We start from the raw sequence: 16,446 nt of genomic DNA, 5'->3' as shown, positions 1-16,446 counted from the left end.
ACGTTTCACCGACTCCAGACAACCTTTATTACACGGCATCCACTCGAGTCAGCACACATTCTCCTGAGGACGGCCAGAGCATACTGGCCTAAACGTCGAGTTAAACACTCACCGGTTCTTCTCAGAACCACACCTCTTCCCAAAAGAGAATTTTACATGGCGTACCCGCAAACCTACATCCTATGTACTTCCGCCATGCAAAGCTTCAAATCTTACTTGTGTACGTTTGCCTTTCTCCATAGAAAATTGACAAAGGTTAGTATCCCTCGTGTTTTCAAGATCAATGCTTTGTAAAGCAAAATTTTCAACTAGGATTTGAATTTTCTCTTCACCTTTCAATAAGGAATTAACTTGATGTCTTTTGGCTGCTTCTCTTTGTCTGGTTTTGTACACTCTTTTGTTATAATGTTGGATTATAGCTTAATTGAAACGACACATCTTCTAGTTGTTCCAAGATCATACCGGTCCTGAGGTGACAGATCTGTCAGAATCGCTTCTCCCCGAGCACATAATAATCTTGCTTGAAGAGTTAGCCCATAAATTATCTTGTATTGCTAATATTTGTAGCGCTATAATAAATTTTAGGAGAAAATTTACGCTTTATAAAAACTCTTAAATGTTATTATTGAACTCCAAAATTGGCATTGTAATTTGAATCCAAAGTTGCACATTCTCCAAGTGAATAGCAATCTGTAGTGAGGGGCATTTCGGAATGATTCATAAGAACATGTAAGTATTAGTGAAGCTCATTTTGAGTGGATTGTAAAGTGGTTCTAAAAGTGGTAACCATACTTTCACGAGGTTGATATAGCATTCTTCAATTTCATAGAGTCCTGTGGCGGTTTTAGTCCGGAAGGTTTCGCTGCAATGACACACGTATAATAATGAATCCAAGGCGCAAGATGAAGAGAATACAGGTATATATCCAGCACTGAGTGTCGACTGCACAAGTACTCTCATGAAGTTGATATAGCATTCCTTAGTTTCATAGAGGCCTGTGGTGGTTAGTCCGATTGGTTTGGCTGCAATATGTGACAAACGTGTAACAATAACTCCGAGCCGCAAAAGGGAGGGCAGCGAGTAGGGCTATGTATCCAGCACTGATGCTATGGTGTTGACTGCACCAATACTCTCGATATTTGACTCGGCCCAAACCCGTGCACGTTAATGAATGGAGCTAAGGTATGCACTCAGGCGTAACAGCAAGAGTGTCATAGACTCGAGACTCCACGTTCGTATAACAATGGGAAATAGGTTAAGTCAGAGAATAGACTCGGAACTGTAATTCATGCCTTAACTTAATTTTGATAGGCCGCGTTACCCTGGATGTTACACAGACAAATAATGCCGAAATGTTCGCGTTGTCGTAATAGGTTGTCTTGAAAACAAATGCAGCTTGGAGCATTTATCTTAAGCAGGAACACTAACTTATGCAACTTGAGCCTGGACCTTACCAATTTCAGGCTATTCTCAATTCCTGTTCCTACCAATTCTTAGTCATGTTGATTTTATTGCTAAGAAAATCTCTAAAAACATTGGACTTCTTAGACGCTCTGCTAAACCTTACCTCCCTACTCCGACATTTAAAATGCTCAGTTCCACCATGATCTTGCCATTGTTTGATTACTGCAGCGTTGTGTGGTCTAGTTGTTCTTGCAATTGTGAGAGACTTGTCAAACTTCACAATAGACTTGCCAGGTTGATTCTAAATGCCCATCTAAGAACACATATTGCTGATTTACACGAGGCGCTCTCATGGATTCCGATTTACCAACGCTGGCAAAATACTAGAATGTGTGAGGTTTATAAATGTCTTAACTAACTGCACATTACCTTAGCTCTCGTTTCACGCCCACAACTCATTCATTTGGTACTCGTGCGATCTCCAATGGTTCATTATCTTTGTCCTTCCAGCCCAAGACTAATGCCGGCAAACGAACTTTCCTTCACTTGGGGAGAGTAGGTTGGAACAATTTGGCTAATTCACAAAGAAATGCCAAATCTCTGTCTGAACTTAAATCTCCTTTGTAATAAAAAGCATTCCCATATTCACCATTTTAGTGTTTTAATCATACCTTGTGTTTGTGTTTTAGTCATCTTGTACTCATTTTTACATTTTCTTTTCACTTCATATAATGCATTTCTTTTACAACATTTTTTTGTAATGTATTATATTTTCTGTGTGCTATGTTCAGTGGTGTTTGGGATAATACTCATACCGTTTGTGTTGCTAGAACTATGGATTTTTATCACATCGATTCCATTTTATGATCTAATTTGCTTTTATATACACATTTAGGTTTTTTTGAGTCTTTTTTGTTGGTTTGTTTTAAGGCTACATTGATGGTTTCTATATTTTTATTTAAGTTGTCTGTATATTTTTAATCTTTAGTGTACTGTATGTGTTTTTACTTTAATTTAATTGTACTTGTAATCAGGGCCCTTAAGAATAGCAGTGTTAAACTGAGAAGGCTACCCTGTTGAAATAAAACTAATTAATAGTAATAGTAATAATAAGGATATTGCCTAATCCACAACTTTTGCTGAAGATGTACGTGTATAGGACACACACAGCTTGTCCAAAACTGGCAGAATCATGAGCCTGCACCTTGCCGACAAAATAGGCGTGCTAATTTAACTAAGGGCCTTTGGTCATAACGAAATGAACTGAACACAGTGAGCCGTTGGATATTGTGGACAAACACAATGGCCCTTGGACGTATGGGATTAACCCAGTGGGCCCTCGGACATAGCCTTTTGAGCCCATTCTCTCGAAGGGCTAAGGGTGAGATCGGAGGAAACTGAAATATCCATTGGGCCAAATGACGAAATGGACCAGGCATAATGAACTTACAGACAAATTGGCCGGATACTTTGGTTCTACTCAGTGGCAAGGCATGATGGCCCGTGAACGTAAACGGGCCGGCGAATGTGAGGCCTCGGATATATATAAACTCAGGCCGGACATGCTGGGTCACAAACGTTTGCGGACATTGTGGCCAATGTGGGCCATGTGGACGTAGGCCTGGTGAGCTGTTGCACACTACAAACTTGCTTACAGATGGACCCACCGTTAAGGTCTACGTTGGCACTGAAGGTTGATTAAAAAGACTGAACTTGAGCACAAGTAGGCCGCTTTTGGAGGTTTCTTATTACTAGCATGCATAATAAATGCGTTTCTTTTGAGTCACACGTGAGTTCATAATCGACTTTCTGACAGAATGCCAAATTTAATTTCAGTCGAATCTTCTTAGTTCTGTGATCGAATACAAACTACATTTCAGTGCTGGCATAACTTAAACCACTTTTTATGGCACCATGCTTAAACTGATACACAATATATTCTCATGAAGTATGTGCACCGGCCAGAAGGTCATGTAGTCTTTCTTGTCAATCGTGGTTTGATCGACCCTGGCCGCGGCACGCACGAATTCTTAACTGCCTAATCGCCGCTCTCGTGTCCGTCTTCAACTGAATCCTCTTCGTGTTTCTCCTAATTGTGTTTGAATGTGAAAAACATCAACTGCTGCAGGCGTTCCCTGAGCTCGTTCGCCAGGATCTTTCCCTGGCTGGATAAACCTACGATGTCTTCAACCTCGTGCTGGACAAAAGGCGGTGCGTTGTCCAACAGGGATTCCAACAGGCCTCTGGCAGCGCTGATTACGTTGAACTTGGCGTTTAGTCCGTAACACGTGGAGTTGACGCACGGCACCAGACCGGTGTCGCTGTCAACTGTGGAGAAGACATTCACATAGTAGGTAACTCTATCGGTATCTTTTAAAGATCAAATTACGTTTGAGATTTTTAAATGTACGTTTGTGTAACCAAACTTATCAGAATGATCCACCCTGACAGACATCGTGACTCTAATTTTTAAAGAGTTAATTATTATGAATTTTCTTTGATCACGCACTATTCAAACGTAAAATGTTAACGTTTTCTCTAAAAGAGCCTCGCGGATCCACCCCAACGACATTTTCTCCGATGTTATCACAGTGCAATGTTTAAAATGGAGCCTTGAGCAAGGTAAGGCGAAAGACTGTGTGCCGCCTGTGGGGTGGGGTTTGGGTTATGCTTAACCTTTGAATTAATGATCTGGGTTAGGGTAAGAAACGAGCATTCAATTTTTCTGGTAGTTTTAGAGAGAGCAAATTGAATCAAAATTTTCAGAGATCAGGATTTTGTAAGGGTTTCAGAGAAAGGGAGAGTTAATGCACAGAGTTAGTGTGAGGATTATTGGCTGTTTCGGCTAGCAGCCGTTGATTTTGTACATAATTTGTTCGAATGTTGAATACAGCTTGTTACTTTGATGAAATGTTTATATAATACTCATCTCTAACATGAGCAAAGTCTGTTTATCTGAAAGCCGATACAGTGCATTTGTGTCCTGACAAACGTATCTGTAGTTTTCTAGCATCTAACTGAGTAACGAGTAGATTCGGTTAGTAGATGGTGTTGGGGCTATAGAGAATTTGGTATGGTTGAAGTCGGGTTAAGAAATCGAGAGTTGTGGGGTAAGGTTAGGTAAAGAATTAGGTTGGATAAGTGAGAATTTAACGGATGTGGTTACTCGGTTTAAAGGTATAAGAATCGAAAAGTGGGTGCACTTAGAGGTAGGTTGAAACATGAATTTAACGGGGTTAGGGCTAGTTAAGGAATCAGATATTTAAAGCTCGACGGCTGTCAACTTCAATGAGGAATGTCGGGTCAAAATATTGAGCGGTGCTCCACAACTCACCTATGTTACTTCTTCCTGATTGGGTGTCGACCCTTACGTTGCAATCAGCATGCCTCTGGCATGATAGTTCTTGGGCCGACACGTCATCCAGATCGATAAGCTTGAGTCTGCCATGCACAAGCGTAAACTGGTGGGTCTTAAAATCCCACACGGCCAGGGAGCCCAAAGGCGAATGCTCCAGGTAATGAAGAAGATCGGCCACCTCGATGCTCATCTGTGAGAATGAAAATAAAAAAAATATTTAATACTTGTTACTCAATATCCTATCGTAAAGTGCAGGAGGGATTTCTGACACACACATATATATATATATATATTAGGATTGAAACAAACAGTTCGTTCAAGGCCATTAAAATGCCTGAGCTCACAAATTTCAGAAGAAATACACTGGCCTAGACATCGAATCCAACTTTGAATGCGCATGCACTTTATCAGTGACGACACTATCAGTAGCAAGATTTTGGACTCGCAGCTGTTTTCAAAAGTTGGTAGTGTTATCCAGTAAGTTAATTGCGCTCGGTATATTCGTTGTTTAAGTCGCTCAGTCCACTTTGAATCAAGAATTAGTAATGAATGCTCACATCCAGACTTTCATTTCTTGAAATTCGCTAATTGCTTGCAATGTGATTCAGGAAAACGTGGGAAGGGATTAATTACCCTTGAGCGAAGATCCTCCTTATATATTGATGCTCACATCTTGATTTGTATACCCAAGGACCACAGTGAGCTGCATGCTGCAATGCAGAAATTTGCTTACAGCTGAAGGAATCTAATTACTGCTTAGCCAACGGTTTACTTGTTACAAAGTAACAAACACCAACCTGCGAGGCAACTTACATCTAGACGTTTACCCCATGGTAACAGCCTCAAGATGCTTCCAGCTGTCCTCTCCCCAATCTCATACACCGATATCACTCCACGACTTCCCATTGCTGTGTCGTTACTCCGAATACATATACCCAGGCCCTAGGGACACAGTTAAACCGTGGTAGTGTCGGGAAAACGTAAAGCCTGGACTCAAAGTCTAAATATCAATATGGTGATAGGCCTAGCTTCTCAGATAATTTTCTTCATAACATTTCTCCAAAAAGCTTACTTCTTAAAATATATATGCTCTTTTCCTACTTATAGAAATATTTGTAAAGTTAATTTTTGCTTCAGTCAGAGGCTTTTTTTTAAAGTATAGTGCACGTCAATGACAACTGCCGTTGTCCAATGTTGTCGCTGTGCTGTCATCGTCAGTGACGGATCTAATCTGCATACGTGTACCTTCACTATGTTTGGATGATTTAATTGCATTGTCAGTGCCATCTCCTTCACCAGTTTGTAATTGGCATAGACGTAGCAGTCAGACTTCCTTTTGTACTTGTTTCGGCGGCGGCAGGCCTTGATGTCCTCCACTTTGTCGGTGACCATCTTCAGGGCGAGGGATCGACCCCGGTACACCCCGCGATAGACTTCCTTGGTCACGCCCCTACCCAGGTGCTCCTTCTTGTCGATCGTGTCGATGTTGTGACACGCGAGAAGCTCGGGGAGAGACCCGCTGCGGATGCCGTTGATCTCGTCAAGAAGGTCCGACTTGAGTTGTCGCAGCAGCTCCTCTCGCCAATCCAACGCGCGGCGGTCCGGCTGCAGTATGACGGGGATCTCCCCCCGCGAGGCTCTTTGTGGCGGGTCTTTGTCTGGTAGACAGAGACGGTCAGTTCGTGCACAATGAATACTAAGGGTAGTAGTGTTAGTCCAATTGCACTTCCTGTTAGTACTATTTGACCACACTGTCTACCAGGAAACTTCATATTATACTGATATCAGATCTGGAAAGAAAGAAATTTATATCAGACTGGGAAAAAAGACCCGTGCACATTAACTAAACACTGTATTTGTATTACAATTCGCAGTTTTAAAGAATAATTTCACCGACCAAACGCTTCGATCCCTCGGTTCCGACTTTCCTCTGAAGAATAAGCCTCTTAAGTTCATCTTTTAACTGCAACTTATTTTACCAATACATGTAGGTGGTTCTGCCACCATTTGTCGTCATCACCAGGTGGAATTTAAATACGGCCATTGGGCACATCACTGGCTTGTTTCCAGATAAAGGAAACTTGCAAAGGCGAACCACCCTTTTGGGGAATTTTACAGTAGCCAACGTGTAAAGAGTTTGGGTCATCCTTGCTCCAATGTCACCATTATGCAGGTCAATCTGAGCGCTGCATCACCAAAAATCAACGACCAACATTTTTATTCCGAAACGGGTACCTTTCTGATTGAGTTCAGGAAGCATAGGATAACCGAAATGTACAAAGCTGTGGCAAGTTGAGGGAATTTCGAGGATGGTCAACATATGTTCCAAAGAGTCACGCACACCAGGCCTATTCTACAGTGGAGAGGCAGGATACTAAAAAAAACATACACGTAAAAAACAAATATGCACTCACCACATTCCTTTGTCATTTCAAAGAACTGAAAACGGACGTGCACTCCATGGCCATTTTACCCTCAATATGCCGCAAACAGGATAGGTCGTTGTGTTCTTCAGGAAGAGTGAGGTCGTAATAATGCACGGTTTGTTTGTAGTACGAAGGTCGTGCCGTGCAAGCTCTAAGCACACACATGCCGACCTAACCTGCCCATGATCAATGACACAAACTGTCCGACTGAATATTAGAATACAGACATGTCTACATGTTTATCGAGTAATGTAGGGATCTGGGAATTCCCCATTTAATTTAGCGAATTGTGTGATCTTTGAACCTTGTGCACGTCTTCAAGGCGTGATTGGCCCACGTGGGTGCACAGAATGTACAGTACAAGTATTTTCTGTAAGTCTTGCCTGTCGGCCGGAAGTGGCCTACAATGTGATACTTTTTGGCGGCACTGAAGTTGGGCGAGTTTCCAAGTTTTTTTCGGGAAAGCTGTGTGCTGTGGGAGACGACTGGGTGGATGGACGTTGTGATGGCTCGGCCGGGAACCACATAGATTAGCACCGGTTTAATTATCCAAGCAGTTGTGATTGTAATAGAAATCCAGTCCGCTTGAACACCCAAGTCTTTCAGTGTCTGCTGAACTTTCTTTTTGCCTGCCTGGCCTCCAATTCCCCCTTCAGTGGCGGACGGACCGCCGCCCCCGAGCGATCGGCCAGGGGGCTGGACCGCTACAGTAACATTTATAATCATAGCAGGCAATGACTTTTCGTGTACAGGTGATTCTACGGGTTGCAACCTCGCGCAACGGGGTAAGCATCAAGCCTCCTTCCGCCGTTGCAATCGCTAGGCGCGATGCGTGGGCATTTAGGAAGGAGGACTTTAATCCTCCATGGGCAGGTTTTACCATCGTTCTGGAATGAATACTCGACTGTCCCTTTTCCTGTCTTTCTTTCTGGTATAAGAAACTTGTCCAGGCCTGGCCAGCCAATCGTGGCGGCCTTGTGAAGATGGATTGATTTTCAAAGAATCCGATTTTCCAAGGTAAAGAGCGCTGTAACCGAAAAGTCTGAGCGTTATATCCCAAAAAGCTTTGTAAACGGGAGCACTACAAGCAACCACATAAAAAATACACAGTGAATGGGCGTGCAGTTGGGGAAATGAAAATAGAGCGTTAGATCGGTATAGTAAGTATAGTATAGAGCGTTGTATCAGGGAGCGCTGGAACAGTAATCTACTGTATCTGCACTGTGACCATTTTCCGGCCACAAGTTGTATGTACAGTACATGTACATTGCACAAGCACATTTACTGTATACCAACCTATTTGATCGTGGCCTTGAGCAAGGATGGGTGGTGGGCATGGGCAGCACACAGTTAAGTGCCTGGTAACTTTATAAACAGTGGGCGGTTTGTGGTTTCACTGGCCCTATTATGAGGCCTGGCTAATGGCATAAGCTAATTGGTCGTAAAGTGTTTATTAGATTAACCAAACCGCAGGGGAGGACTACTTCAGAGGGCTCACGGCATTTGCACGGCTTTTTGTCTCACCTCAAGGTGTCCTCAGGAGGTCACGACCAGGAGCATTTTCACCGTATTTTCACATGGTAAACGACCGTGAAATCGCCGTGAAAAAAATTTTCACGGTGAAACTGCGAATTCACAACGAATTCACGGTGTTCAAATTCATAGTGATATATAATCCTACACAATATTTCTCACGTGACATGGCCTGAACAGTTTAGACAATTTTCCCCTTAATTTCTCACACTTCTCCCAACATGTACGCGTACATGGAGGCCCCCTTTCATTTTTACTCTTAATTTACACGTATTTCAGACGCTCTGTTTATTTTGGACAAGAAACTTAGTACATGTACATGTCTTCTCTGGAAGTGGTGAGGAAGAAATTCCTTGAAAAATCTGAGGGAAGCATTTCTCTTTGAACAGAACAACACAAACAGATTCTAGCCCACAAATTTGCATAAAAATGTGTGGAGAAACTGGCTTAGGGATGAACGCATCACGTACGCTGCAACAGGACAAAAGGCATCTGCCGCTACATGTACATGTACCGGTATATCTACAAATACATGTACATGCTCACATACATATACATGTACACAGAACCACCTGGATGTACATGTGTACAAACACATGTAGTTTTGAAAATGGGTTCTGCCATGCGTATGTATCCATAGATCTAAATATGGCTTAGTTACAAGTATTTTCTCCTTTTTTCTGTTCCTGATATTTCATGGTGGGGGTGTGATATTAAAATCACGATAATATTTGGAAAATTTTGCTATAATGATGATGGACAGAGCATACATGTACTGTCCGAAACGTTGAGTACCACCGGTTCTTTTCAGAACCCCATATGCTAAAAAGCGATATATATCCATGGTGCTACCGCAAACCTATCTACAGTACGGTAGTTTACTTGTATTTATAACCAGTTCAATTATCTGTCTTACATTTTAATAATTTTGTTTTCAACACAAGAAGTCGATGCCAAAAAGACCAAGCACAATGACAGTTGAAAAATCAAATCTCTTTCAAAAAACTCAATTACACTGGGAAACCAAAATGAAATCCCACTGTACAAAGAACGGGCAAAAGGCACATAGATTGTATGCAATAATGTACTTTTTAGGGAAAAGATGTATCACTTGATAAAATTTCCAAAGTCAGATGTAGGTCACTTTTAGTTTTTAAATCTTGATGTACCAGTACAGCTTTTACATTAAAAAAAGGGCCAATGCTCCTTTCTATCTTGCTATCTTGCGGTGAAAAGTTCTACTGGGTCACAATCATGTTATTTTACTACAAATTTCCTTGTACAAAAATAAGACATTTCAGGCTAAACTATCGATATAGGGGGAGAAAACAACAATACAAATTAGAGGATGCCACTCAAAGAGATGATGACAATATTCAATATGCAACAAGTCAACTTGGTCCCAAGTCAACTCGGTCCCAAGTTATCTCGGTCCCAAATCAACTCGGTCCCAATTCGACTCCGTCCAAAATCAACTCGGTCCCATTTAGGGGTTGCAACTGGGAAGGCTACTTTTCAAGCAAGGCGTTGATAGACTAGATTCTTTCAGGCTTCATTATATATAATTTTTGGTCTTCACTTTTATTACGTTCAGTAATAAAGAAACCAAGGATGAAAGAGACGCAACATCGTTTGAAAGGGAAGCCTTTCATGGTTTAATACATCAAATTATCATGACTCGCAGCGCAAATCCGAATTACATACATGTTCATGAATTACATTAGTTACACATAATGCATATAACAAACAGGAAATAACACACAGTAGAAAATACATGTACGTGTTTAAAATCATTCAAAATTACAAACTACATTTAGCATCGAATTGTTTCATTTTACAAGAACTGATACAAATCCAATTATCAATGGACATATAAAAAGACTGGAAATCGATAACAGTTTTTTCAATCTGATACCGTACGTGAAAAGCAAAGACAGAAATCTTTTCCTTTCTCCCCGATTCTTCCAAACTGCAAACAGAAATTTTATTTCAACCCTGAGCTGAAGTCCAACGAAGATGCTATTCTTTATCACGCACCGCACTGCAGACATTGCCAATGTCACTGGGCATCTTGTGAGCGAAGTGGTAAATGGGCGAAGGGACTATATCTGACCATGTACCACCCAATGAAATAATTAATGTCTGTTGATAATAATGATCTCCGACATACATTTTCTCATAGTCATAAGGAACCAAGTTGGCTCGGGACCGAGTTGACCGGTACCCAACAACACACACACACCTGACATGCCTGAGGATGAGTCGACTTGTTTAACGGACAATGACGGACAATTTGTCTTTTCATATGATGCAGAGATGGTTAAGTTGTCTAATCAGTTGAGTTGAGTCGAGTCGGCACACTTCAGTGATCAAAAGCGATGCCACAGAAGGCAGTGGGTATAGCATAGGCCTACATGATATAGGCTGGCCTAACGGTCAGACATTAGGCTAAAAATTTGCCACTAAACTAAAAAAATTAACAAAAGCATGGCTTTTTACTACACACCCTTTATGCTCGGTTTATCAAGAATGGTTTACACAAACAATACCATGAAACATGGAAGGAAAAGTGTGAAATTTCTCATTCTAGGAATTGGCCCACATCCTACGTGTGATACTAACGTTTTCTTCTCGCAATCTTTCCGATATCGGAAATGACAAGCAAGCACTGCTGCAAGCAGGTTGACACCAAGGTTGATAAAAGTAATCTCAAAGGAAACTTGAGAGGGCCTAGTATCAACATACATGTAATTCCAGAATTGTGAGGCACTCACTGTGTGCCTCACAGATGCAACTTTACATTGCTTTGTAGGGCCTAACACTATGGGATTCTGAATGTGCCCGTTTACTCTGTCTAAAGCTGCATTTTCAATCAAATCTTTCCCCCAAAAGCCATCCACACTAACATGACTAAAAAATCACTCATTAACCTATGGCCGCGATGGTTTGATTGTCTATGCGGTATTTTGGGCAAAATTCAGACCTTTTACTTACGTTCTTGCCTTTCTTTAACAAACAATCATGTCCGAATTGAACAGAAGACTGGTTCCTATTACATGTATATCCTGCCCTTCGAACACACAGTATTAAGTTGTATGCAATACCCTAACAGGCACGACAAGAGAACATTTTTCTCCCCAGACACTTTGATCTTTGCCAATTTTTCTAACCTTTGACAGGGATTCTGCTGGTATGAAAACATCAAGCCCCCCTCCACTGTCCCGTGTAGAGTGTACCTCCCAGTTCTGGGAGTATGCCACGACGTTTGGAACCGTGCCACGTTAGGCCAATGAAAGTTGATCTCAAGGTGCTCGTCAGCCACTCCTGGAAAAGTGATGAGGGTTTTTCATCATCTTTCATCAGCAAATTTCTCCAGAAATTTGACAAGGAATTTTCCTTAAAGTTCATCACACTCACACTGTGCATAAAGGTTGAACTCATTTCAAAGGCTCTTGTCTTGACTGTGAAAAAGGATTTGAATTGCATAGAGAATAGAATTTTAAAAGTCAACAGGACAAACAACTGTAATTTATTGACAAAAAAGACATACATGCCTTTTTAATGCATGAGTCGACGGCAAGAATCACTGTGGCTTTGGAAAACTCGCGGTACCCCTTCATTGGATGATCCAAAGCAAATCCGAATGTGGTATTTGAACAGTGTGGATTTCAACTGCTGCCAACTGATGCATATCACCTCGGGCGCATGCAATGTGCCAGTTTCCTGCCACGCACCAAGCGCCATCATATGCAAAATGTGTTTTAGCCCATTCCGGCAACAGCGCGCTGATTGTCTATCAAAATTGACTCTTCCCTTTTTTCTGTTGGTGACTCAAATGTACGCGGACTAGCGTACCACACGTACATGTGTTTTTCAAAAAAATGCCTCTACTCCCTCAATTTATCATTGCATTCTATACGTACAAAGACACACAACTGTGACCAATTTGTACAAATAAATGCATTTCCAAAAACAAGTGCATTTGACGTATTGGCAAAGATGTCAATTCAATACAATAGTGCTAGTGTTCAGTTTTTAGACTGACGATCTTCATGATCTTGACGCTGTTTTTTAAAAAAATGAAGGGTGAACTTTTTTGATGTGGGCCAAATTTGCACGTGGGTGCTGACGTGAGGAGAACTGTTAAATCAGATGTGGCTTTAGGCACATCAGGAAAAAGATGAACTTTTTGATGCAGGCTGAAAATTCCATTCGGGCAGTGACGAGAACCGTGAAATCAACTTTCAGCAGCCTTAGTTAGGGTAGTAGGCATGTAGGGTAGGCACGGTAGGTAGGATTACGACATCGGTTTCCAGTCAACTCGGACCCAAGTTCACCTGATCCCATGACATAGGCCTAGCGTTATAGCTAGTAGGCCTAATACTATAGTAGTACATAGGCCTAGCGCTAGGCTCAACTCAAGTCAAGTGGGAAGCGACTTAATACTAGCTCAGATCTATAGACCCCTGGTTCGAATCCGACCCCATTTATGCTATTCATTTTCTAATTTTATCATTGTGTTTGGGATTTCCTTTTTCAATTGATGCAGAAACAGAGTCCAAGCATGAACCCTCTAAGAGTCTTGAGAAAAATAGCAGACCAGGTTTCACGGGTTAGTATCTAGTCATTTCCAGTCAAGTGTAGGCCTGTTACGCCCCAACTATTGCATCAGTCCCAACTATAGTTGGGCCCGTCCCAACTAGAGTGTTACAGTTGGGCCGGCCCAACTACAGCAGAGAGGTCCTGTGTGCATGATGTGCCCAGCATATGCCAAAGTCATATTGTTTACAAATGACATGAAATGTCATGTCATTGGTCATAGGGCTAAGTGCCACATTTTTGATGAATTGTGTCAAGTGTGAGACACATTGACTTAGATAATGTTGAGACATTTCCCCCCAGACCTTGGTCACCAATAGTTGGGCCAGCCCAACTGCAGCACTACATTTGGGACTGTCCCAACTATAGTTGGGACTTATGCTATAGTTGGGGCGTAACAGGCCTACGCTCGTACTTTCGTCAGTTGAACTTGGAGTTGGAGACGTACGCCAGGCCCCACTCAGTTATGTCAGTACTACTAAAAGTACTAGTACTGCTAGGCCTAATCTCACCTGCTCAATTTGTTCATGTTTTACCGGAATCTTTCCCCCACATCGACTGAGTACATACAAATACGGTACTATGGCATGTACATGTAGGCTACATGTAATCATTCATATTCATCAAATAGCTGCTGAGTGCTGGCACGGTCACGGTCCGCCTCACGGTCCAGTCCACGTACTATGACATCATTATTACCGTGAAGTACCATACCATACCAGCTGCATGAATAATATCTGCAAGCAGAAGGTACACGTACTACGTAGATAGTCGACTGTGCTCTTCGTAATACACGTACTGTACATGTATGTACATGTACACTGGGTACACGACATTCACGGATGAATACCTACTTTGATTCGATTCTACACACTGTTCAATTCTGTTCACAACTGCCCCAATATTATACAGTAGGGTCATTTCGATTCCTTGATATGTCGACAAAATAGAAGCTGATTAAATAGAGTCGATTCATGTCCGCAAAAAAGTTTTTAACCCGTTTGTGCATTTCAAGCGGTGTGTCCTTTGATAAAGCTTAACCTTTCCCTTTCCTCTCATAGAAAGAAATGTAAGAATTGTCTTCCTTGTAACAAAAAAGCGAAAAAGCTCAAAAATTATTGCAGCAAACACTTTACATGTTGCCAATGCTGCAATGATTTTTTTCTGAGACATCTTGCAATGCTGAAATGATTTTTTTCTGAGACATGTTTTTTTCAGCAACTTTCGGTGTCCTCTTCTCCGATGTATGAAACCTTTGCTGACAATAGACGTGACGTAGCCAAGGCTTTTTTCCAATACTCAACTTTGTCTCCGTCTCAGGCTTCGTCCCCAAAACCAATCCCCGATTGTGGGCCTGAAGTGTTTAAATCAAAATGGATTACGTTAGTTTTTTGCTCTCTTGCTTCTTATATGATGTTTTATGGCACTATTAGACTAATTAGTGCGCGTACAGCTTCAAAGTCAGGTAGTACAAAAAAAGTTGAAGCCTGAGACGGAGCTGAAGTTGAGTATTGGAAAACTGCCCAAATCAGCTTTGAACACGGGTTCAGATTTTATCTGAGGTTGGTACCAGTAATACCATACGCCAAATGCCACACTTGAAGTCTTGGTACTATATAACAATTTTGAGAACGTGAAAGCGGATATGGTGTACTATTAAGGCCATATTACGCAGTGCGGTGAGCGTTGTTGAGCAGCGCGGTGATATATGGTTAGCAGACTTGTAAAGTGTCGTTCCCGCAGTAATATATATCATTTCCAGCTTGGTTTCCAATATTTTGAGGACCAAAAACTAGTTTTTGCCTTCCTCTTCAAGCGTTTCTGATAAAATGCTCGACGACTAAGGAATAAAATTCTGGTCTTTTATAATGAGGGCACTGCGTATTAGTTGGATGAGATTTTAACTTCAATTATAATTATGCGTGCATGCAAATAAATGGTCATATTGTTTATGGGGCAAAAAGCGCGGGGGCGACCCATTGAAAATGTACTGCATGGGCATTTGCTTACAGATTTTCCGCTGCTAAACAACAATGAACCTCGTTCCCATGGGTACAATCTTGCCGCGCCATGTTGGTTCCCACCATGCCTTGCGCGATCTAACCCCTGGTGTTGTGAAATTTAAATATCCCATATTTGGGAGATTTAAATTAGAACTGTGATAAAATTTGTTTGCGCGTAATGCAGATTTATGTATGTGTGGCATGCACGAGGGTAGGAGGGCACGAGAGTGTAGCTTAAAAGAGAAATACGTGTGTGCGATTCACTTTACGTTATGTATATTCATCCTAAATAGCCAGTCAGCGTTATTTTTGTGTTCTATACGACCAGGGGCTAGTGAAGGAACGTGCAAGCAGCCCATGGTGTTGAGCTTACAGAAGCTGACTCCCGCTATTAAGCACTGTCCAGTTCGAAAGTGTTTCGTCACTTCAGTTAAAACGACGCCCACTGCATATGCACCGCACATATAGAGTTAAATACAATGATAGTACTGTACGCTGACTGCCGTTTATACGTGGAACCATGGAACCGGAAGTTAGCACGCAACTTCAGCGATCGCCCAACAGGAGCCTGCAGATCGTGGCGCGCCCACCTTTGTGACGAAGTCACTTACGAAGCGGGTAGAGCCTGAAAGTAAAAGGTCAAGCAGCGAGTTTCCGGAACCTTTCCACGGTCGGCCTGTGGGAATTTTACGTTGTTCGTCCTATCGCGTACGATAATTTTTTGAATATTGAAATTTCACCTCTGTCTTCCTCCAGTTATATTTAGGAAAAGTCACCTGAAGATGGGTAAAACGAATTTTATTAACGTGCAGCATTCAGGCACACCGGCGTGCGGGACACGCGCCTGGTGTCCACGAATCAGATCTCCAGCTAGGCGAATAGTTCCACTGCCTTGTGGATGGGTCGGGAGAATCAAAGGCTAAAGGAGTTAACCTCTACAGATAATCCGGAGTGAGCCCCTGAGGCGGTTTGCTGGCATACTTGTCACTTTCCGGCAGCCCCCGGCATCCTGCCGTGCACGTTCCCAGCTGTCTTGACCCTGTCTTGCCACTGAACCCGGACGCGACAGGACGAGAGAGTGAGACCGACTTTGCGTAAATCCAACTCACGCGCAAGTCACGAC

General features: G+C 42.1%; 2 protein-coding genes across 7 annotated transcripts in view; one reads left to right on the top strand and one right to left on the bottom strand.

Annotated features, from left to right (window-relative positions):
* The window catches only part of LOC147797190 (uncharacterized), a 78,217-nt gene that overhangs the window by 38,529 nt on the left and 23,242 nt on the right, over positions 1 to 16,446 (top strand). The window lies entirely within an intron of this gene.
* LOC147797191 (extracellular tyrosine-protein kinase PKDCC-like) lies at positions 3,195 to 8,600 on the bottom strand. The gene is made up of 5 exons (XM_087143910.1): positions 7,177 to 8,600; positions 6,008 to 6,420; positions 5,576 to 5,704; positions 4,739 to 4,952; positions 3,195 to 3,732 (listed from the first exon to the last, which is right to left on the bottom strand). The coding sequence occupies exons 1-5, from the start codon at positions 7,190 to 7,192 to the stop codon at positions 3,494 to 3,496; spliced, it is 1,011 nt and encodes a 336-aa protein (XP_087000036.1). The 5' UTR covers positions 7,193 to 8,600; the 3' UTR covers positions 3,195 to 3,493.

Source organism: Acanthaster planci, linkage group LG12 (genome assembly GCF_054643075.1).
Source record: "Acanthaster planci isolate LZ-2023a linkage group LG12, COTS_SCS, whole genome shotgun sequence".
NCBI lineage: Eukaryota > Metazoa > Echinodermata > Asteroidea > Valvatida > Acanthasteridae > Acanthaster > Acanthaster planci.
Note: the sequence above shows the minus strand (reverse complement) of the source record. Positions and strands in the feature narration are given on the sequence as shown.

Bases quoted from the DNA above. Each gene is read 5' to 3' on its own strand.
- LOC147797191 (XM_087143910.1), bottom strand. The intron at 5,705-6,007 runs GTACACGTATGC...CTGTGTCCCTAG, and splicing joins ATCATCCAAACATAGTGAAG to GGCCTGGGTATATGTATTCG. The intron at 3,733-4,738 runs GTGAGTTGTGGA...TCTTCTCCACAG, and splicing joins ATCAGGAAGAAGTAACATAG to TTGACAGCGACACCGGTCTG.